Source organism: Aedes aegypti, chromosome 2, assembly GCF_002204515.2.
Source record: "Aedes aegypti strain LVP_AGWG chromosome 2, AaegL5.0 Primary Assembly, whole genome shotgun sequence".
In the NCBI taxonomy this organism is placed as follows: Eukaryota; Metazoa; Arthropoda; class Insecta; order Diptera; family Culicidae; genus Aedes; species Aedes aegypti.
Window position 1 is genome coordinate 26407583 of NC_035108.1, and position 22752 is coordinate 26430334.

Genomic DNA, 22752 nt, shown 5'->3' on the forward strand with positions numbered 1-22752 from the left:
GACATCAACGTAGCCAGTAAGGCCATCCACCTTAGAAAGGACCCGCAGGGCACCCAGGTGACGGCGATCAAGCTGCCGGTCGCAGAAGTCAACAAAGCGAAGAACTTGGGCATGGGCATACTCAAGGTAGACTGGTCGGTTTGCTGGCTGAGCATACAACAACCTACTGAAGTTTGGTTCAAGTGTTTCGGGAAGGGATATAAGTCGTGGAATTGCAATGTTCCCGACAGAAGTAAGATGTGCAGTAAATGCGGCACCGAAGGCCATAGCAGGTCCGTCCCGCTCGGGCTGAGATTGGGTACCATTTCTAGTACTGCATTTGGTCCCTCGGTAGTGCAAAAGGTACCCAAGTTTGACAGATCGCAGTACACTTTGAACAGCATTCTAGATTAACTTATGAGCCATACAATTTTGGGCAACTGCAAGGGACATGGGGGCAGGGTTGGGAAAAAAATCTGAAATTCACTCTACAGTAGCCAAACAAATCCAATCACAGTCAGCGAAGCCTGTGAAATTCACGCCCATCGCTGCAGTAGCCAAAAAGCTTTGAAAATAGCAAAACACCCGTTGCTAAGGGCAACCCAAAATTACTGTAGAAAAATGTTCTATTTCCCGCTGCATTTCCCGCATTTAGAGCCTTCAATGATACTAATGATTTAGAGAAATTCAAGTACTCAACATAGGCTACTTTATGAGATTCACCTTTTTGAGCTACTGTACTGGAAGAGCCACGTGAATTTCTCGAAATTCAAGCCTACTACTATTACCATTCCCAGCACTGCATGGGGCTTTAATTTGTCTTTGGCCATAGGGCAAGCGATTGTAAGCAAATCGCTAAGTGCCTAATATGTGTTGACAGAGCAGACAACGGACACTTAACGGGCGGACCCAAATGTCCGGGCACAAGCGGAGTACACTGCGGAGCACGGTTTTGTCTCAAGCACTAAAATACCGCTATACAATTAGTTAAGGGTTGCTGAATCCATTACCGTTTTCAAAAATATCATAGCACGTCTAGTTTTTGAGATGTTTGCTGTTGAAAATGCAAATAATTACTATTTTAGCCAACTTGCATGCAAGTTTGCCAGCTTGAAGGACAATTCATTTGCTGAATTTGCAACAGAGTTCAAACTTTATGTGTATAACAATACTTATCAACAAAGTTTATAATGCTTTCGATGCGGACAAGTTATTTTTTGGTGGTTTAAAAGTTTATTGTATTTTCCCATATAAGAGAAACGAAGAATTTTGTATGGAGGTTTTATCTGAATTTTATCGAGAATATTCAAACAAATTATATCTTATATGAGAGTTTCAGCCCTATTTTGCAGGCTTGGTGGGTTTCATCACAAAAAAATGATAAATTATACTTTTTATTTCATGTGAAAATCAATAAAACCAGTGTTTTATGCAACTTTGGTGACCTGCAGCTAAAAATTGTGACGTGCTGAAACATTTCTGAGAATGGCATCAGATCCAGCAACCCCAAATCTACTAGAGACACATAATTTGATCCTTGAGATACGCAAAAATGTAATTTTTGTTACGCTGTGGTATTGGAGCAGCAAAAACGGAAGTAACACAGTTAAATTAAAACCACTGTGATGCAGCCCAGCAGCTACTTTGGCAGTCAGTCTTGGAAACCAAGACTGACGTGGTGTTACTATCGGATCCATACCGGATAACAGCCAACTACGGGAACTGGGTGGCGGATAGGTCTCAACAGCTAGCAGCTATAGGGATGTCAGAGCGATACCCAATCCAAGAAGTAGTCTCTATCTCAAATGACGGTTTTGCGATAGCAAAAATCAACGGCGTGTTCTATTGCAGTTGTTACGTGCCCCCAAGGTGGTCGATTGAGGAATTTCCCCACATGGTCGAAAGGATGATAGCCGAACTAGCTAATCGGCAGCCAGGCAAAGAGGAGGCGATTTTGCCGTTTTTCTGAGGAGAAAAAAATGAACTCAAAATTTTCAACACAGATCCTCAAGCGATTCGAGTGAGAGTGCAAAAAAATGTAAGGATTTTTTCAGGCGCTCTCACTAACTCGTTGCGATGCTCACCATAACTCACACTTCAAAAGAACTCTTGAGTCTGCCGCCCGAACAGAATGTCCTCGGGGAGTTGTGAGAGCACCCTTTTTTGATGGAATTTTACTCTATTGTATTTTGTGCTGCATCTTCCTCGCTCATTTTTCGTTGCCTCTCTGCTTAGCATTTTTTCGCTCCCTCGCAAAGAGGCAAAGGCAGCACGCTGCTCTGGAGTATGTCACTGAACACTGATGATGTTGAGGAGAATTATCAAGCCTGCTGGCGACTTTAATGCATGAGCAGTGGAGTGGGATAGCCGCTGCACCAACCGAAGAGGCCAGCTATTGTTGGAATCCCTGGCTGCATTAAATGTAGAGCTGGCAAATGTGGGTACAGTGAATACTTTCCGCAGAAATGGTGCAGAATCGATTATGGACGTTACGTTTTGTAGCCATAACCTTTTAGGTACCATGAACTGGCGCATCGATGACGGTTATACTCATAGCGATCATCAATCGATTCGCTATACTGCCCATAAATGCATGTCAGTCCCATGTTTGCAGGATTGGACAATAATGCGTTTATGGGCAGTATAGCATAATACAAAGCGGGCGGAAGGTAGCGCGATGTAACTCGACCCAAGCCCTAGGATGGAAAACAGCGCGCATCGACGGCGAACGGAACACTCTGGACCTAAAAGTTGAAGAGCTAGTTGCTGTCATATCACGAACGTGTGATGCTTCCATGCAGAAAAGCCTCTCCTAGAGAGAGCAGGCCGCCGGTGTACTGGTGGTGCGAATCAATTGCAAATCTTAGAGCAATCTGCCTTCGGGCTAGACGAAGAATGCAACGCGCACGCACAGAAGCACAAAGAGGAGAACGCGGTGCAGCATTCACAGAGGCAAAGTCGGCTCTCAAAAAGGAAATCAAGAGCCGAAAATGGGCATGCTTTGATATTCTACGCGAGAGTGCCAATTCGAGTCCATCGGGTGACGCCTACAGAGTGGTAATGGCTAAGTCCAAAGGTGCCAGAGCGCCCCAAGAGAAGTCGCTCGAGTTGCTGCGATCGATAATCGATGTACTCTTCCCACACCATCTCATGAGCCCATGGCCCCCAGCGCCGTATGCGGCAGATGAAGGAGAACAAGTGGCGAGAGTGGCGAACGAAGAGCTGGCAGAAGTCGTGAAATCGTTCGCGTCAAACAAGGCACCGGGACCCGATGGTATCCCGAATGTTGCCTTAAAAGCGGCAGTGAACGCGGATCCGGACATGTTCAGAACCACGATGCAACGCTGCATTGATCAAGGAATCTTCCCAGATGAATGGAAGCGACAGAAATTGGTGCTACTACCAAAGGTACGGACGGCCTGTCCAACCACCAGTATGGATTCAGGAAAGGTAAATCTACTCTGGACGCTATTAAGCCGGTCGTTCAGACAGCTGAGGTGGCAATCGAGCATAAAAGAAGCGGCATCCGTTACTGCGCGGTTGTCACTCTGGATGCGAAGAATGCGTTCAACAGCGCAAGCTGGGACGCTATAGCTTACGCACTTCATCGCCTCGAGGTGTAAGCTTTTAGAAAGCTATTTTGATGGTAGGATTCTACTGTACGACACATGAGGAGCAGAAAAGTGTTTGAATTGCCGCGGTAGTACCTCAAGGTTCAAATTTGGGCCCGATGTTATGGAATGCGATGTACGATGACGTGCTGAGGCTGCACCTTCCGACGAGTGTTAAAATTGTTGGCTTCGCCGACGATATCACCCTTGTGGCCTATGGTGAATCGATGGAGAAAGTAGGATTGAACGCTGCGCACGCTATCTCCATAGTTGAGGAATGGATGAAGTCTAGAAAAGTAGGACTTACCCGTCACAAGACTGAGGTGGTGGTGGTCAACAACCGTAAGTCCGAGCAACAGGCGCTTATCTCGGTAGGTCATTGCACCATAAATTCCAAGCGTTCCCTTAGGCATCTTGAGATAATGATCGATGATAGTATCAGCTTCACAAGCCACGTTGAATATGCCTGTAAAAGGACATCTACGGATATAGCGGCGCTTTAGAGGATGATATCTAACAGCTCTGCTGTAATTGCCATCAAACGCAAGCTCCTGGCATGCGTGGCGCCATTCGTACTAAGGTATGGAGGACCAATCTAGTCAAAAGCGCTTAGAACGAGCTAAAACTTGGGTACGGAAAGGTCAAGGTACTAGGACATGCACCCAGTCTAAGCAAAGGCGAAATAAAGTCGTTCATGTTTCTTGCAGTTGCCCTAAATTCCATGGTACGTGAGGTAATACCGGGTACCCCCGTTGGTTTGACCACATTTAATCTGAACACTTTTTAATTTGTACCTCGCTAATTTACACATCGTTTAAATTAAAAATGGTTCAAACGTCATTTTGCTCATGGAACGGAGAAAAATTAAATGGAACGCTGTGGAACGGAATGCAGAATCAAAACAAAACAGTGAAAGAGGTGACCAGAAACACGTTTCTAGGGTAACTAGATGTTCCAATTAAAAATGAACCCCGATGGTTTGCATGAGGTACCGTTCAAATTAACGGGGGTGTACGGTAGAACACAATGAATGCTGTACACTCAAAATAATCCAAACGTCATTGTTACGTGAAAACATACGTGATTTTTGTCCATCGCACTTTTCACGTAGCTATTACGTAAATCATAGGTAGCCCAGAATGATCGCATGAACATTGGAAGTTCGTCCTTTCCACCGTCGCTAAACTTAAGAGCTACGTGGATTTTCCGGTAGCCTTTACGAAGCGTTTCAGTAGGACCTAGATGGTTTTACATTAAATTTAACTGTAATAAAGACCAATCTTATTTCAAATAGGCTTTGGAAGAAAACTAATTCCCAATTGGAAAATTTAAACAAACTTTAAGATTGTGCTACTTTTATTGTCAATCTGAGCATTTTGAATCCTGTTTCCCCAATTTTGTGAGTTTGGTCTGTCTTGTTGTAGCCTTCGCGTGCTATAATTGATAGAGGTTTAAAATCAGGTATAAAATATGAAGTAATGCAGGGATTCTTCGGTATTCAAAGCATATTACCTTGGAATCAATCTTACACAGTGTTCAAAGCCGCAGCTGCTTCTGAAGTTCTTCAAAAATCAAGCGGGCGCCATCTTAGGATTTGAGCTCAACACCGAATGTACGTACACTATGCAGATGTCAAAATGAACTTAGGCACCTACGTGAATTCTACGTAAGTGCGATAAGTAACCTCAGTAAACATTACCGAGTCACTATTTGGTGGTTATGAATGGTAAAGGTCACTAAATTTGTCAGGTGAAGTGGAAGTAAAATGAATTTGGAATGATCTACGTGATTTTTCACGTAGCAATGACGTTTGGATTTTTTTGAGTGTACAACGTGTACAACGATCTGTCATTTTCTTCAAAACTGCGATCATAATTATTCACAGCCTCCAATAGGATTATATTTTCAAAGTTTTATTGATTGAATATCATTCAAAATAAATAATTTATAATAATTTCACGCGGTCATCGGACCATCTCCAATTGTGTTCGATACTCCAATATGATAATAATGATAACAACAACTGTTCTTAATTACAACTTCTAGTGGGGGATAATATTTACACTTACACGATATAGCTAATTGAGTCATGATCGCACCACTACTGGCTTCTTTCTTTCTTTTCGCGTTTACTACAGCGGACACAAACGAAAACAAAAGACTGTCCCCGACTTTCGAACAACACGGCACACGTTTACTCTTTTGTTATGTTCAATATAATGTATAGTTTTTATTATATGCAACTTTAATTCAGTGTCATTTGTTCTCTCGGAAAAAATCTTATCAACAGTGAGAGTAGCTTACATTGTTCGTGTTCTACGTTTAAGTTTTCAAGTTTTGAATATAGTTTTAGGTTGAGTTTTGTTTCAGTGTTAAGTAACGTACTTGAGCTGTTGGCTGAAACGTTCCTCAGTTTTTCGAAGCAGCGAGATGATTTTTTTTGTGAAGCATGCCAATAGGAATTTCAATGGATTCAGATATTTTCGATGTTAAATAAATGTCAATTCTACGAAATTTTAAAGCATTTTTTCTAAACCTAATAATACAAGCAACCTGCGGCAACTTGAATGCAGGTAGCTGCCTGCCGATGTATCAGTTGTCGTAGGTGAAATATTTTTTTGTGATTTTATAATGATTACATAATGTATATAAAAAGTGAGATTTTCATGTCTTTGTCTATTATCGATAGAACTTAAACACTGGGTAATAATTTAAAGCTAAAACAAACGCCTATAATAATCGAATACTTTTCGTCCATTGAACTAAAAGTAGAAAATTTGCTAATACAGTTTTGATTTTTGTTGTGATTGTGTGGTTCAAATGCGTATGGAATGTGTTGCGGGGTAAAAGAATTTTGAGCAATGTTCATATAATACGAATAAATAGTTTAGCAGGAATGGTAGTCGGGATGGTTGTTCCGTAATCACCGGGTTTCCGATGATGGTTGTAATACAGTTTGTTACCAGGGTTTGGTAGCGCCGCCTACTAGGAGCGTCGCTGCAGGGGTTTGTTGGGGGATAGGGTTGCTTTGTTCTCTTGCTTGTTATCATCTCATTGGATTGTGATGAGTATTTCATTGCGCGTTTTTTGTGGTTTTGAGTATCTAGAGTTGAATCTTCAGTTCAGAGGTTTTGTTTAGTTCCAGCTGCAAATTGAAAGAAATTGCAAAATAAGGTTAGTTTTGGGATCATTGGAATAAAATATATGATCAAAACTTACAAGCTCAAGTACCGAGTGTTCCTCTTGCGTCCCATGTTGCAAAGTTTAAAGTGGCACAGAGACATATCTGAAATAAGGAAAATAAGTGATATTTAGAATGTGTTTAAACCATAATATCAGCTAATTAACTTACAATGATTGCTTTTCTTCTCTTCCCTAGGCTTCTGCGAGCTTATCGGTTTGGGATGTTCCTGAAGCCTTGTCAGTCGGTTCAAAGTTTTGACAGGGTTCTCTGCCGGAAGGTCGTCCAGCAGGGATCCGATTGAATCGTCTCCGTTTTGTTGCTGCTGTTTTTGTATCTCTTGCTGCAGCAGTTCCTCTTCCTGTTGTTGCTTGGCGGCCATGTTTCCCACAATTTGCAAAAGCTTCAACTGTTCTTTGTGCAGCTTTTGTACATCATCGGCCAGCTCGTTGAAGAGCTCTTCGCCGGGGATATCGGCTCGGGGAAGGTACGTGTCCTGACGAGCCAACGCCGGACCGGCAAATGCCATCAATCCCACGGCTATCAGCAGGCAGCTCCAATGTGTAATCATTCTGCGGAAGGTAAGTCAAACATAATGAATCTAATTAGTTTTCGAGTCGATGAATTATTGTTTGCATTAGTCATCGCTATAAAAATAACTTTTTCTATCAGTGTAGCCCTCGCACAAATGGCAATTATCTCTCGAATAAGGAACGATGTAACAGAAAAACGCATCTCGTGTCTTCGAAAGATAGGGCATTTGAACCTATGTTTTGCCTTGAAGAATACATCTCATGAGCGCTAAGAAAATTGGTGTACCGCGAATTGGCGCCCAACCCTACGACTAAACCAACGGAAGTCCAAGTTTGGGAAGTGTTCAGTTTAAAATCTACAATGTTTAACCGAATTGCCTCGAGCCATCGGGGGCGAGGGTCATAGCAGTCTCTTTCAACTCGCACGCCTACTTCGGTAATTCGCAATCGTGGATTGCTTTGATGTATCTTTTTGCGCCCGCAACAATTTTCCGCAATGACAAAAACCATTAAGTAATGGTGTATCGAGTTTGGTCGTAACTTCTCAGAAACGGTAGCCCACTGTTGGCGGTGCCAGTTTGGATTGTTTATGTTTATCCTAACATTGAAAGTTTGAGCTCTGTGATTGGAGCTGGGGAGGGAGTTACAAAAAGTTTAAATAATGGCTCAATTGAGGGGTGGCAAAGTCGAAGGTTTTGAACTTGACTTGAAATTGGAAATAATGGGAAGGCGTAATGTCACGTTGTACTGCGAATGATTTCAGGTTAATATATAAAGAATGGATCGATTACACGTGTAGCTGCTTTCGTTCCGTCACATACAGGTTTGCAAACATGTGTATGAACATTCTCGAAGATATGCTGTACAGAAAAACTTTTGGTTTATGTAAATTGATGTGAATCGAATACGCAGAAACATAGTAATAAATTATTCAAGATCAATGGTCAACTGTCATATAATGTCCCGCATAGAAATCTACAATTTTCCTTACATTCATTACAGTATATATCTCTTATTGGTAACGGTTAATGTTCCACAAACAGTCGCTTAAATGTGATACAACATGGAACCGGGAAATGGTAAAACATTACCACAACAATTTGCGGAATGGTTGTGTTTGAAACAACGCCAACACACTCACACATAGACATTCCACTGTAAATTACTATATTGTAATAATTTGGCAAACAGTCAAATCCATCATAGTGTGCGTAACCTATATTTTTGCTGCCAACGCTGTCATGTTTTCCCATGGTTCAGTGAAAAAGAGCAAAAAAGCTAAGAACTTAAAAATCAATTGCAGTTTGAAAAAGTAGCAATAAAAATACTGCTGCTGTCTGTAAAAAAGCTTGTTGTCCGGCTGGCCGAAAGTGTGTACCAAGTTGGAAAACTGTGCTGCTAATCCTCAATTCATCTGTGCTGAAGAGCTTCATCGGAGCCGGAGGATACGCTTCCAATATCTTGCAGTTCATTCAGTATTTCGATCAGTAGAAGAAATTTCCGGAAGCCATGGTATACGAAGACTGCAAATAAGGATGTTGTTTTGTTTGGTAAGTGATATTATTTAGGATCATTAAACGTTTTCCATAACATGTTGTTATCTTTCAGGACCTGATATGAAATGGGGACAATCGCGGCTACGATCCAGCACATTGAAATTATGAACCGGATGATGTCATCACGAATCTCTCCGGGGAGGCTATGTGTTAGCTATATATGCCACTCACCTGACTTATTTATATGTTGGAATAAAACAAGAGAGTACTTTGAAACTAATTATGATATTATGAAAATATTCATGTTGATTTATTTAAAATAATAATGAAACAGGAACTACGGGTGGTCAACATTTACTCCAGCCTAATACATTTCAACTGAAGTAAAATTTTGCTACCTGTACTTTCTTGCTTCATTATTTCCTACCATGTTTCCAATACAATTACATTATTAAATTTGTATGGTATTAACGCAAAGCAACAATACTGCAAAGGGTTAAATTACAATAACGAACAGTAAACCAATAATAACACATACATAAGGCTTTTTGTTTGAATTTTATGGTAAAACAATTTTAAACCTATTTGCATTACAGTAAATTGGATGAAAAATGGATAATATAGCCACCATTTGACGAAATGTAAATCCAAAATTTTGTTCGGAAAAATCGGCGATTTTTTATGGTGACATAACTTAACCGCCTATTTCCCATACTGTTATTTTCTCAATCACCGTTCATCAAACTGTTAAAACCGTTCACAGAATGGTTGATTTATTGTTATTTGAAATTGTTCAGAAATTGTCGTAAATTGTTGTGTACATTACGGGAAACAGTGGACAAATGGTTCGTGATTATGCGGGGTGTTTTTGTGATGAATTGCGGTTTATATTTAATCGGCATTTTGTTGACCGACAGTTCCAACCATTACACAACTTCCCAAAATATAGCATCGCTGGTGCTGATATAACTCAGAATTTCGTTTGTTTGTAAACAACCAACCGTCCCCATAATAATAAGTCACGGACATTATGATCATGGTGACGGCGATAGCGTCCAAAACAGGAACATTGACCTCATTCATTCATTCATAAATAAATTCAGGAAAATTGCTAAACTTCCCAAAAGTAAGTATAATCCAATCGCGTGATCGCCCGATCTTTTGATTCGTCGCAGTAGGCTATCAAGTGGCGTCGCTTCGACTTGGTTTGTGATTGCGATGCCCCCTGTAGTACGACCTCCGCACAATCGCCGCACAATCACCGCACTCACGTATAGGAGGTACCTACAATCTGCATAAAGTTGCGCGTGCGATAGCACTAGCCACATGCAATCGTAAATCAGAGCGAAAAGTTCCCGTCAAAGTTCAATAAATTAGCGTCCAACCATTTACCGCCCTAGAGAGACATACAGAGAGATAGCCGCAAACCGTCATTATTCATCTGCTACATTGAACGATGATGGTCCACATAAAATGCAAATCTGACTGACAGAGTGGCTGAGTAATTAAAATGTATGGCAGCTATACGGTTCGCTGTGATCGGCCGAGGTGGATGACGGACAGGACTTTTTTTTGTTTCTTGCGCTGCCATAATCGCTCGTCGCAAGAGAGATAACCTCAACGATCGCAGTAGTCGCCTTTGTGCGCTCTGTGCCGGGAAGGCGTGGTCTTGATAGCTACATACTGACCAATCAACTCAAGCGTATGACAGAACAGGTTCGCAGTTGAACCGGCAAGTGTGGAAGTCCAGGCGTGGCCTGCTTTGTAGCGCTGGGAATCCGATTTTGGATTAGTCGCCATTTTTTTTTTTTGGAAAATACGAACGAAGGTTCGAATTCAAAGTGATGCTATTCGTCTTTTGGAAGAGATTGGAAATGTAGGTACAGGAGAATGTTTCAAAGTTAAGCGACGGGATAACAGAAGAAATTGTCGTGTCTAGGTCCAGTCGTATGGATTTAGAGCAATTACTGTTGAAAGTTCCATGATCTTACATACCTTATGGGCCGTACAGTGCTGTTTAAAATTGCCGGACGCTTCGAAAGCTGCACACTCGCCTTTTTATAGGTAAGTTTTGGGCAATATTCCTTTTTATTCACTCGAGATCCACAATGATGACATCTTTTAAATGCTGCATTTTTCTTAAATTCGACGAAACTATCTTTTTTGGGTGAATAAAGGTCGGTGTTCAGAATCCGAAGTGTCCGGGCAATTTGAATCAGCTCGGCATATGAAATCGTTACATATTACAATCATATTTTTAGCGCTAATAGATATTTAAACCAAAACCATTTTATTATAGTTGTTGGTGCGAGTCAAAAACTCGTTTTTAAACAAATTCTGGCGAATAGAGACGAATTTTCCGAGCAGCCTTTGGCTCAGGCTGTTCGATTCAAGAGGAAAACAAAGCATACCGTCAATTGTGGTCAGCATTTCCGAATATCATGGAGTATTGCACTCTATAAGGGGAATCAAGCTTTCCTTCCAAATTGCAAAGAAAGGAGACTACCGCATTTTGACAGAAACCCTCAATTATCGCGAACGACTTTTTAAAAATATTGAAGAGAAGAGGCACAAATTTTTCACGTATGGCGACAAAAACGTTTGATTAAAGTTAGACTTGCGTGAGGTTTCTCAACTGACTATAAACCACCTTAAGAGATTAATATTTAATCAAATGGTTTCCTTGATTTCTCCCAGTCTCATTGTTATATGAACAATTACAAAACATGTTTGATGCAACGTTTAAAATCGCAACGTGCCTGAAGCAGTACAAGTTTCCGTGAAATTAACTAATAAAAAGGTAATAGGATTTTGTTATTCTAATAACCTTAAGCACTGATGACAGCACAATTCTTAGTTGTAGCGTAGTGCGGATAAAAGGGGCACGCTAAAAGAGTCATGATTTCGATAGGAACGTGTATTTACAGTAACGCCTGCTATACGTTAAGTTTTATTTCTTTGGTTTTTTGTTAAGAAAAGTGTCAATTCAAATCATGAAGTATGTATGCTGAAACATTGATTGAAGTTCATGAGAACATAAGCACTTTTCATGGGTTTGGTTACCCGTTATTCATTATTCGTTATTCGTGATTCTTATTTTTGTTATGAAAAGAGATAATTTCGGTCATAAAATCATGAAGCATGATCTGAAATCCTGAATACAGTTCATGTAAACTACAATTCATGAGTTTAGATATCTGGCATTTATAATTCCGATTTTGGTAATGAAAAGTGGCAACTTTAGTCATGAAATCATGAAGCAGGATCTCTGAATCATGAACTCATTTCATGGAAACAAATATTATAGTCAATCAAGATTCCTGTTTATGTGAGTCATAGGTAAACAAATACCATGAATATTGAAAGCGTTTCGGCTTTTGTGGTTGTAGTTTAGGAATAAACCGTGAAAAACTTTTTAAAAATTTCAACCGTAACGAGTGTCACCAAGATTGTCACATCTCGATCAGGAACGCAGGTTTATACGCAAAATGTTATTTCAAGCATAAATTGAATTGCCAAATCATTCCTAGGCTAACAAAAAACTGGTTGATTGTAATGGCGATGGAACAGTCCTTAAGTGGAACTGGAACATCCTGCTTATGTGAGCCGCAGGGGAAACATAGCACATCTGAACAGGTAAAATCGAGTTTGTCTAGCAAAATCTTTCCTTAACGTCTCAAGTATACTCCGTGTAATTGGAATATGTTTCTTTAATGGATCCAAATAAATTTGTATATATTATTATTAGAATAACCAAAATGGCCGCTATAAAAAGCAAATAGCGCCACCGTAGTCATGTGTGTTTGACAGAATAGCAAGCCTGCCACAATTTTAAATCTCTTATACGATGGTGCTTTTGTTTTGATGCGGTTAGTATCGAAAACTCAAAGATTTCGTTTATCGAATGATTGCCACGATGAAACAAGTCGTCGATTTGCTATCATCATTTACATGCGTATAAAACATTTATTCTTTTCTTCATTTGAAACCGAAATTTCTGAAAATTTGTGTGTTTTTGCTAAAACCCAACTGGTATAGCTCCTTATTTGCCTTCTCATTGAACTGGACCATTCCACTTTCAAAAGAACCCTAATTTTTTTTGATAAAATATTCTCGTTATTCAATAACATGACAGATCGTGTCCTTGCTACTACTTTTGCAAATTTTCTCGCTCAAATAACGGTTGTATCATATTTGAACTTTAATTTAAAAAATGAGTCCAATTTTGAACTTTGAAACTGACTGATCGTGTTTGACGTTCACTTCGCCGACAAATTTCCACGGCATGCTCGTTCAAAACTACTCAAAAGAGAGTAACTCTGACTCACTTTTGAACTTTCATGTCAGCAGTCAAAAGTAAGTGGCTTTATTTTATCAAAGTAAGTAACTCCTTACTCAATCATGATCAAAAAACAACTTTGCTCCCTTTTGAGTAAGTACAGTATGGCCCATAAAAAAAATGCGAAAATCGTCATATCATGTTTTATGGTAGTTTTTACATAGAAAATGTAAATTAAACATAAATATTATTCATTACCTGTATTATTTAATCTATTTGGACTCAGTTTTTCGCTTTGGACATGATTTTTATCTGTTACTTTCACCTCACCAGAGTGGAATTGGAAGCATACCTTCAAATTTTATCTTGCGGACGTCGAGTTCAAGATCTGTGTGATGAAAGCTTCTAAAACACCAACGATGACGTGAGATTCTTCATAGACCTTGTCTCCAGCATACGCCCATATCAAATGATAAAAATGGTTCATACCTGGATCATTGGAGACTCAAACCTATTTTCGAACAAACGGTTCATTTTGGAGAGCTTTGATTGAACCTTCGTGTAAGTGTGATAAGCGGCTCCGTTTTGCTCAAAACCTATGAGCTAGTATTTATACAAGTTGTCTCTAACCGAAGGAACAAATTTCATCCTAAAAAATCACTCAAAATTTGGTTAACTCAATCCAACCCCAAAATTAAGTGGATTGAACTCACTTTTGAGTAGTTTGGTTTCTCCGTGTATATGACATTTCGCAAGGGACATAGAAAACAAAATACACCGAAAATTGGAGTATCAATCAATAAGTGTGATCTCAAAACGTTTGAAATTGAGTAAACATTTGTTTCTGGCTTAAACTTAGGGGCGATCCAATAATTACGTAAGACAATTTTCGGAGTTTTTCAACCCTTCCTCTCCCCATGGTAAGATTTATTGTATGAAAATTAAAAATAAATTGTATGGCGCGTAAGAAATCTTAAACCCCCCCTCCCCCCATAAACCCTTACATAATTAATGGACACCCCCTTAAGCGTTTGGTACTGAAATTGGAACAGAGCTTAGGGACCCTATTATTTACGAGATGACTGGAATTCATATAAAACAATAGCATAACAATACCAAAATGTGAAGTAAAATACGATCTTTAATTCGTAGTAGTATAGTTGTATGCAAATGTTCTCAAGAACAACTTTTTTTTACACAGGTCGGAATAAAATATTTACAAAATGAGCATTTTGATACATTTTTTTTTAATTAGATTCCCAACTTTTGTTGCAAAGGCCTTCAATTGCCATTACATATAGGAAATATTATTAAATTTATTAGTACAAAATAATTGATAGTTATCACAAATCTCCCATGGTGACAAAAATTACAAAATTTTGAGTTTAAATTAGTAATAAACTTTCTTCAGAACGGCTTTAGGACATTTCGTCGAATGACATTTGGTCGAATGACGTTTGGTCGAATGACATTTGGTCGAAAGTACATTTGGTTGAACGGACATTTGGTCGAATGGCTTTAGAACTTTTATTTTGGTCGAATGATGTTTAGTCGAACGTAAATTTGGTTGAAAGCTGATTTTAAATTGGTTTATTGAAAGATTATTTGGTTAAATTGAAGTATTGCAAAGTTGATAAGATAACGTATTCTTTTGAATAATATGAATTATAACAGTTGTTGAATAAAAAATAAAATATTTTATGTAGTCTTATTTTTACATTGTATATACCTTTCTATTAATAATAAAGTTATGCCAAAGTGTAGGATTTCTTTCTCTCTAGGGTGAACTTTTTAGTAGTATTTTGTTCATTGACTGAAATACTCGGCTCTAGTGCATTTATTATTCTTTTAAACTTTCATCACTCTTTGAAAAACTGCTCATCAAGTTATTTTATTTTATTTATGTTTTCTTTATTTATTATTCTTTTGAAATATCATCGTTGTTCGTAAAGAAGATCAGCTCATCTGATGTGAGCATGCTGAGAGGGTTTTTCTTTGAATTCCGGGTCTTGCAGCTCACGGACGTAGCTAAGATTTTTGAATGTGGAAATCACAATTAAAATGGCAGGAAAAACTTTCTTTATGGCAAACCTTTATGGCATGGTGAATGTTAGGTGGCGGTAACTCTACCTATGACCAATTGGTTTATTGTGACTTACAGCTAAATAACATCCCTCAAGCAAATATATGGCTTTGCTGACAGTGTTGATAACCTCGGGTGAACAAAAGAGTTTTCAGTAGAAGCTCTGGATTAATAAAAATGAAAATTGTGCTAATTTTATGTATCGAATAAGGGCAAACGAGTTGGCTGGATTCCATTTAAGATCAGCTTATCTCGAATCGCAGAACATGCCTGAACGAAAAAAGCAGCATGAAACGTCAAAAACTTAAGAGGTTGATCATAGGATGGAGAGCGTCCATCAAATTGAATAACAAAATTTTGCTAATCGCATATAGATTGTTGGTAAAATGGATGATACTTTTTCAATTATTCAATCACTCTTGTATTAACGACAAAATTCTAATATCTGCGGTAGTCAGCGTAAAACTTTGTTTCCATACTATTTAGATTCGAGCACTATCCTTTACTCGATATGTCGGGTCGACCAAATATCATATGCTTTCTGTTGCAACTAAACCTTTTCGACCAAACGTCCATTCGACCAAATGTCCGTTCGACCAAATGTACTTTCGACCAAACGTCATTCGACTAAATGTCATTCGACCAAATGTCTTTCGACTAAATGTCATAGATTCCTTCAGAACAGATTCATTTGATGACACGATAAAGTTTCATTAGTATTGAATGATTTAAAAATATTTCTCAATGAAAATATTGTAATGATTCTTTTTTGTACGATTGTATGATTCTTCTTTTGAGTATATTCGGTTGATCTTCTAATGATTCTTCCATTGAGAATATTACAAGTTATTTTAAATTTATGGTTTAAGCTGCGATCAATCTGAGTACTAGAAGCTGAAATCATTTTGATCGTTCTGTATGAAAATTACCGATAAATACTGTATTATGTCAAATACTGAATATCCATTTTTTATTCTATAGTTTTTAGATTTGTCCCAATCACCTTATGCACCAAAGTATATTTTCTTCGCAAAGGTACAATACATGTTTATTCGTAAGGATGTTTGATTCAATGTTAAAGTTAAACTTTATGCATTTAATAACTAAACTTTGTTGAAAATCTGCGAACATCTGTCACCCGCATGTGTAGAGTTGATATAACTATCTTAATAGTTAAGCAAACGGAAATTGTTCGAGTGACGGGTTCACATAAGTTTGAGAATTGGCTTGTTTAGAGGTATCCAGTTTTTTTACATATTCCGATTCTACGTTAAAAACTGAGCCAGATCTCAAAATTTCAAAATTTTCCGTGTGCCCTGGAAGTATACTTTAAACACGTTTAAAGTTAGTATGGAAATCAATTTTGAATCACCCCTCGGTAAATTTTACTACGGGAGCTGTCATTTTGTAAATTGAAATGTCATTGAGTCTACAGATCGTAATCTTTAATATTAGATAAAAATAACAAAATTAAGATATTGAAACGTAATAAAATTGAAAAAAGTGCTCTTTCAATCAAGCTACAAAAAACTGCAATTTTTCCATCGCCAAACAACCCAATTCAAATAAAAACAGCGACTCAAATTATGAAACACTAGTATGGATCGAATCCGGACTACTAATTTTCTTAAAAAAAAGTACAGGTAGTAGTGCAACATCAAAAAAACATGTTTCAAGCCTTAGACCCATTTTAATGAACTTGAATGTACTGGTTGCAACTCTCTGTTAAACTTTTGTTCGCAATTACATAGGGGAACATTGCAGCATGTTAAAGTTGAGCATTTTGAATAAAAAACGGCCATCAATACTAAACTACAATAAACATAACTACAGTACTGGGCAGAATAAAGTACGTTTTTGACCGTTTTTTCATACAAAATGATCATGCTTGGAAGTTTGTATCTGGGCTTTCAGTATTCTTATTGATTTGAAAATTTCACCGCAACTTGAAAACAACATGATACTTTCTCAATTGGCAATTCGGAACATTTCAATTTCAACAAACTTTTACGTTATCGCAATTCTAAAATTTTGACAAAAATGAATGTGAGATTATTTTTGAATGAGAGTATTTAGAGTATTAGGGAAAGTGTACCAGTTATGGCCATAGTGGTTCCCTATTTGGCCATATGCAAAATTCGGATAACTTCCACATTTTTCTTTTTGAATGTTTTAACATCAAGATATAAACTATATCTTACTGCTAAAACACAAAAAAAACTTTCCAAAATGTTAAGACATTCAAGTTATTACGTATGGCGAAATAGGGAACCACTATGTCCATAACTGATACACCCATCCTATGCCATTCTGCAAAATGTTTATTTTTAAGACTAACAAGTCAGTAGAATTTTATTTTTCTGTAAAATTGATTGTTTTCAAAATTTGTTCCACTTGAATGTATGCGATTTTTCGCAAAATGAGAGATTTGTGACAACTCAAAAGTTTGGGTTTGAAATAGTGTCATTTCGCTACTGAGTAAAATTTATGTTATTATCTCAGCTGCGGTGACAATTTCAGATCAGTCAGAGCACTAGAAGCCAAAATCCAGACCTACAAACCATTAGGTATGAAAAACTGCCGATGCATACTTTATTTTGTCCAGTACTGTATATAATTTAGAAAAATACATGTTAAGAAAATCAAAACTGTAATTCAAGTTGATCTTTGAAAGATATTCAACTATAATTTCAACATATTCAGACTTTTTTAATTTGACGTTTCAGACTTATTAAATTTGATCTACTGTCGTTTCTTTATGTTGTGATGCTTGTAATGTAGATGAAGAATGTATGGAATTTCAATATTCCATAATTCAGAATCATAAAGACATCAACTACAGCTGAGCGTCGCATTTTTTGTTCTAAGTTTATCTCGTTCAAAAAGCGATTTTTTTTGTTGAAATCTATTCTCATTCGACTACCTAGTTATTCTCTCATCAATATTCAAAAACCGACGCTAAAAAACGTTTCATACTTGCGTCATCACAATACGCAAATTAGTTCGATATCCGTCGGTCCCAATGGCGTGGAATCGCCAATTGGGAGTTGGTTAAAATAACAGCCTCCGGGCAGAGAAAACGACCTCGCCTGTGGTATTACCCAGAATTTATCCACTGCTACTTTTTTTTTGCATTTTTTCAGTTGAATTGAATCGAAACAAGTAAAATTTTCCTTACGTACCGAGGAACGGGGTATCTTTGACACACAACTTACTAAAGGAAGTAGCATATTTCTCTTGATTAGTTGAGAAAACGAATGCAAAGGTATGATACTTCATGTCAGAGCAATTTTCGTTAGAATCGAGAACATTTGAGGCCTTACATTCGGAGATTAAAAGTAGTCGAGATTATAGTGTTTTTGAAACGCTTTCAAACAATATGTACTATTATCCCTATTTGATAATGGTTTAAAGAGCTCGTCAGTTATTCTTGGTAGCCTAATTTTAATGCAAGCTTAATGCGATCCTAAGTCTCTTAGCGTAAAGATTTTTTTTTTGAATTTTGGGTCACTTAAGCAATCGAAAGCAGAAATTTCCATATGAAGATGAACGCCTATAGCTATGCAACGCCATAAATACTTTACGTAAATAATTTCTTTTTGTAAGAGATAAACTCTCTAAAACGAAAAAAAAAACATAAAAACCAATCAATTTCTATTCAGAAATATAATTACAAGATTTGCTTGTAAGAACTATTGCAGTTATCCCATTTTACAGAAGTTTGTAGTCATCGTACCTTAAAACTAGATTCATTCTTTAAGAATACAACAGCAGAAACAACGCCTTAGAAAGCTAGTAGGTGGTTCGTACGGATTATATGAATTCTAAAAAAATAGATTCAGAAAATGTTTTAATATTACCAAAGATTATCGCTGCAAGCCAAAGCCGAGTTCAATTGCTGTATAGCTAAGAAGCAGCTTAGATGTATTTATTTTTAACTCATTCTCATTCATTGATATGCTAATCGGCGGTTACTCATTGTTCTTCATCGAATTCTGGGCGAATCCCTCCCCCCCCAGTTTCCCAATCCATCATCCTTCAAGAAGCTTCTCCATTATTCAGTGCAACCTGCGCTAAAATTTCCTCTCCTGTCAGCGTAAGCAAGTTCTTCGTTTTCCCTATGCGGAGCCATCAGTGGAAAATTGGCGCCCTTTCACCCTCCCAGCGAAGTGCGTCTTTTCCCTCGTCCCGCGTGGGAGGTTTCCCTCACCCACCCCCATATTCTATCGGGCCTAAGGCAACAAAACAACACCCGCTCAACAGGTGGAAACCGATAATGGCAGAATGAGCGGCCGAACCGGCGGCCCACGGTGCTTTCCGGACCGTTGCTATCAGAAAAAAATCACAAGACGTTTTCGGCTAAGCTGCATATCTAGGCAAAATTGAAAAAAAAATCATAGGATCCAATTTCAAGTCACGCCCTTTTAATGATATTAGACACAATCAACACAATTTTGAGTTACGTTAGCTATCTATCTTCTATCTTCTATCTTCTATATAAATAAAAATGACATAGGGTTTGTATGTCACGAATTGGCTTGAGAATGGGCTAACGGATTTAGAAATTTTTCTCACAATTATGTTGCTTAAGTGCTCCGATGTGTTTGTGTGTTTTAAAAGCTCAGGATATTCTGCGGAAAAACGAGAGTGAACAAAACTGTCATTTCGTTTGAGAAGTCTCATGGCGTTTTTTAATAGCCTACTCGATGGCAACACAAAGTTTACCGATATCACTAGTTTAAATAGATTACATAGGACTCTAGAAAAATGTTAGGTATAGGTATTACTTGACACCATTTGAAGATTGTTTCCATCTGGATGAACGTGTTGAATTTCTACATTTCAAAAATAAAAATACTTGGTTAGGAAAATGAGTAAATTTTGAGATAATGTTCACGATGTACAATATCATTTTGGGTGGCCTAAGTGTTTTATTTTACATTCAAAGTTTAATTGTTTCACCAATTTTAACAAAATGGATTGACAAGAATTCAACAGATTGTGAATTGAATTTGATGTGAGGTAGGTTCGAAAGGAATATTTCAAATTTGTTCCGAACTATCCACGGTTTATGAAAAAATATCAATATTTTTTTTTTTTTGAATTTTATGACTTACACAACCAAAAAGGCGTATCTTGAAAACGCACTTGCGATTTTCTGCAATTTTTTTCCAGACGTGCAGCTTGGCCATAAAAAACGTCTAAAGAGCACATATTTGACTGAGATTTTTCTGATAATACCGGTCTGGGGGAGCACCGTGGCGGATGCTTTTCTTGCACGTGCTTCACACCGAAAGCGAGAAAGCCGTAGCATAGGCGCATCATCACTCACTCATTGCAGATCCGTAAACCATTATCCACACTCGTTGATCCGTGAACTCAACAATGGGACTTTATCCGACGGATTTCTACGCCAGGCACCGCACTGGACGGCCCCGTTCGTTGATGGAAAACAGGAAAATTGTTTCACAGCCGGTCCGGGTCAAGGGATGCATTTTAAATTGGAAATAATAACCGTCGGCTTCGGCAAACGGACGCTAAACTGTGTTTCCCACGTTCATCAGTTTTTTTTTGGATTGAGTAGCAGTAAAAATCTGTATTCACCTGTTGCTGTTTAAATCGGCTTCCGACGGCTGGTTTGTTCAATGCAGCAAAATTTACAAATTTTCACTTCACTTTTCGCTTTCGACAGTCTTTTTCACGTTTCGTGTTTTTCACCTTTCAGTCCTTTTCAATTCAACTTGCGTTGTTTGTTCCTGATTTCGACACTTGTCACAATTTTCCGTATTTTTCTCTCACTTTCAGAACTATCTTCACCAATTACAATTTCTCCGAGCTTTTGATCCTTGCAAATGAAAGTACCTTGCGTGTGCGCGAGATCAGTTCAGATGATGTGAATACAAGTTTGGCGCCAATCGAGTCGTGTGTCGGCGGTATCAGGATCACTAATGAAGAGACCTGTTGCTCCTATCGCCGCTTTTATAGAGTTTACGCGCGAACCTCCGCGAGTAGAGCTACTTCAGCAGCCGCCCTAGCTAAGACGTCGTTGAAGTCGACGACAACGACGATGGCGCGAGGTAATGACGAAAGCGAAACGTTTGTAAAAGCTCTCGCTGGGGTGCTGCACAGAGGGATGACTAGAACAAATTCGTTACCATAATTTTAAATTAACGAAAGAGGATTTTAGTCCCATCTAAAGGGTTTACCCACAGCTAATAATAGGGTAGGTGTACCAGTATTCATAACCCTAAGAAAAAAATGTACTAGGGTAGGTGTACCAGTTATGGAAATTATGGTTTCCTATTTCGCCATACGTGATAATTTGATTATTTTCAAATTTTTGATCATTTTTTGTGTTTTAGTAGTTTGATATCAAATGTATCTTGATGTTAAAATATTCAAAAATATTCAAAATGTGAAAGTTTTCGTAAAAACACATGTGGCTAAATAGGGAACCTCTATAGCCATAACTGGTACACTTTCCCTAGTTGGTCCGGAAAACTTTCGTATCTCCATCAAGCAGGCTGCTGCAAAACGTCATGTAATCCCCCATACAAAATGACAAATTAGTCTTTTCCCGATTATTCCGGAGACATTCCAAAACTTTTTCAACACACTATCACGTCGCATCCCTTGTCCAGTGAAACTGTGAAAAATTACGTGTACCCGTACATCCGTTCTCGAGCCATTTCATGACAAACACTACTCCAATTTTATTAATATAGAAGTTAGAAGATAAATCAGTCAATAAGTAACGGACCTTCCTTAGCCGAGTGGTTAGGGTCCACGGCTACAAAGCAAAGCTATGTTGGTGGGGGCCCAGATAGCCGTAGCGGTAAACGCGCAGCTATTCAGCATGACCATGCTGAGGGTCGTGGGTTCGAATCCCGCTGGTCGAGGATCTTTTCGGGTTGGAAATTTTCTCGATTCCCAGGGCATAGAGTATCTTCGTACCTGCCACACGATATACACATGCAAAAATGGTCAATCGGCAAAGAAAGCTCTCAGTTAATAACTGTGGAAGTGCTCATAAGAACACTGAGAAGCAGGCTCTGTCCCAGTGGAAACGTAACGCCAGAAAGAAGAAGAAGATGTTGGTGGTGGCTGGGTTCGATTCCCGGTCGATCCAGGATCTTTTTGTAATGGAAATATCCTTGACTTCCCAGGGCATAGAGTATCATCCTACCTGCCACACGATATACAAATGCTAAAATGGCAACTTTGGCGAAGAAAGCTCTCAGTTAATAACTGTGGAAGTGCTCATTGAACACCAAGCTGAAAAGAAGGCTATGTCCCAGTGAGAACGTAATGCCAAGAAGAAGAAGAAGACCATCCAGGGCAATACATAGTTTCGATCATGTTTGACCGAAATTACTCCCCTGTGCTCTGGTTCAAAAGTTTCGCCCAAGCCACCAGCATAAGCAGAAGCTGTTCGGCCGTTCGTTGCTTCGCTTAATGTTCGTCCGTCCGACCGAGTTCTGAGACGGCCGAATCAGTCGGTCCGAGGACTGCGGCCTGGAAGGTGGATTTGGGTTGCACATTTTAATACATTTTGTGCGCTGGGCCACCCAACCAACCTACGTGCCTAAT

General features: G+C 38.6%; 1 protein-coding gene across 1 annotated transcript; it reads right to left on the bottom strand.

The window, feature by feature from the left end:
- Positions 1-5487: 5487 nt before the first annotated feature.
- Positions 5488-21128, bottom strand: LOC5573484. Its single transcript, XM_001654582.2, has 4 exons — positions 20767-21128; positions 6943-7343; positions 6810-6876; positions 5488-6735 (listed from the first exon to the last, which is right to left on the bottom strand). The coding sequence occupies exons 2-4, from the start codon at positions 7340-7342 to the stop codon at positions 6726-6728; spliced, it is 477 nt and encodes a 158-aa protein (XP_001654632.1). The 5' UTR covers position 7343; positions 20767-21128; the 3' UTR covers positions 5488-6725.
- Positions 21129-22752: the final 1624 nt, after the last annotated feature.

What these genes read in the sequence shown, in the direction of transcription:
- LOC5573484 (XM_001654582.2), bottom strand. Translation starts at nt 7,342, where the DNA reads ATGATTACACATTGGAGCTGCCTGCTGATAGCCGTGGGATTGATGGCA. An exon ending in AGAGAAGAAAAGCAATCATT is followed by an intron (nt 6,877 to 6,942) that starts GTAAGTTAATTA and finishes TCCTTATTTCAG; the next exon opens with ATATGTCTCTGTGCCACTTT.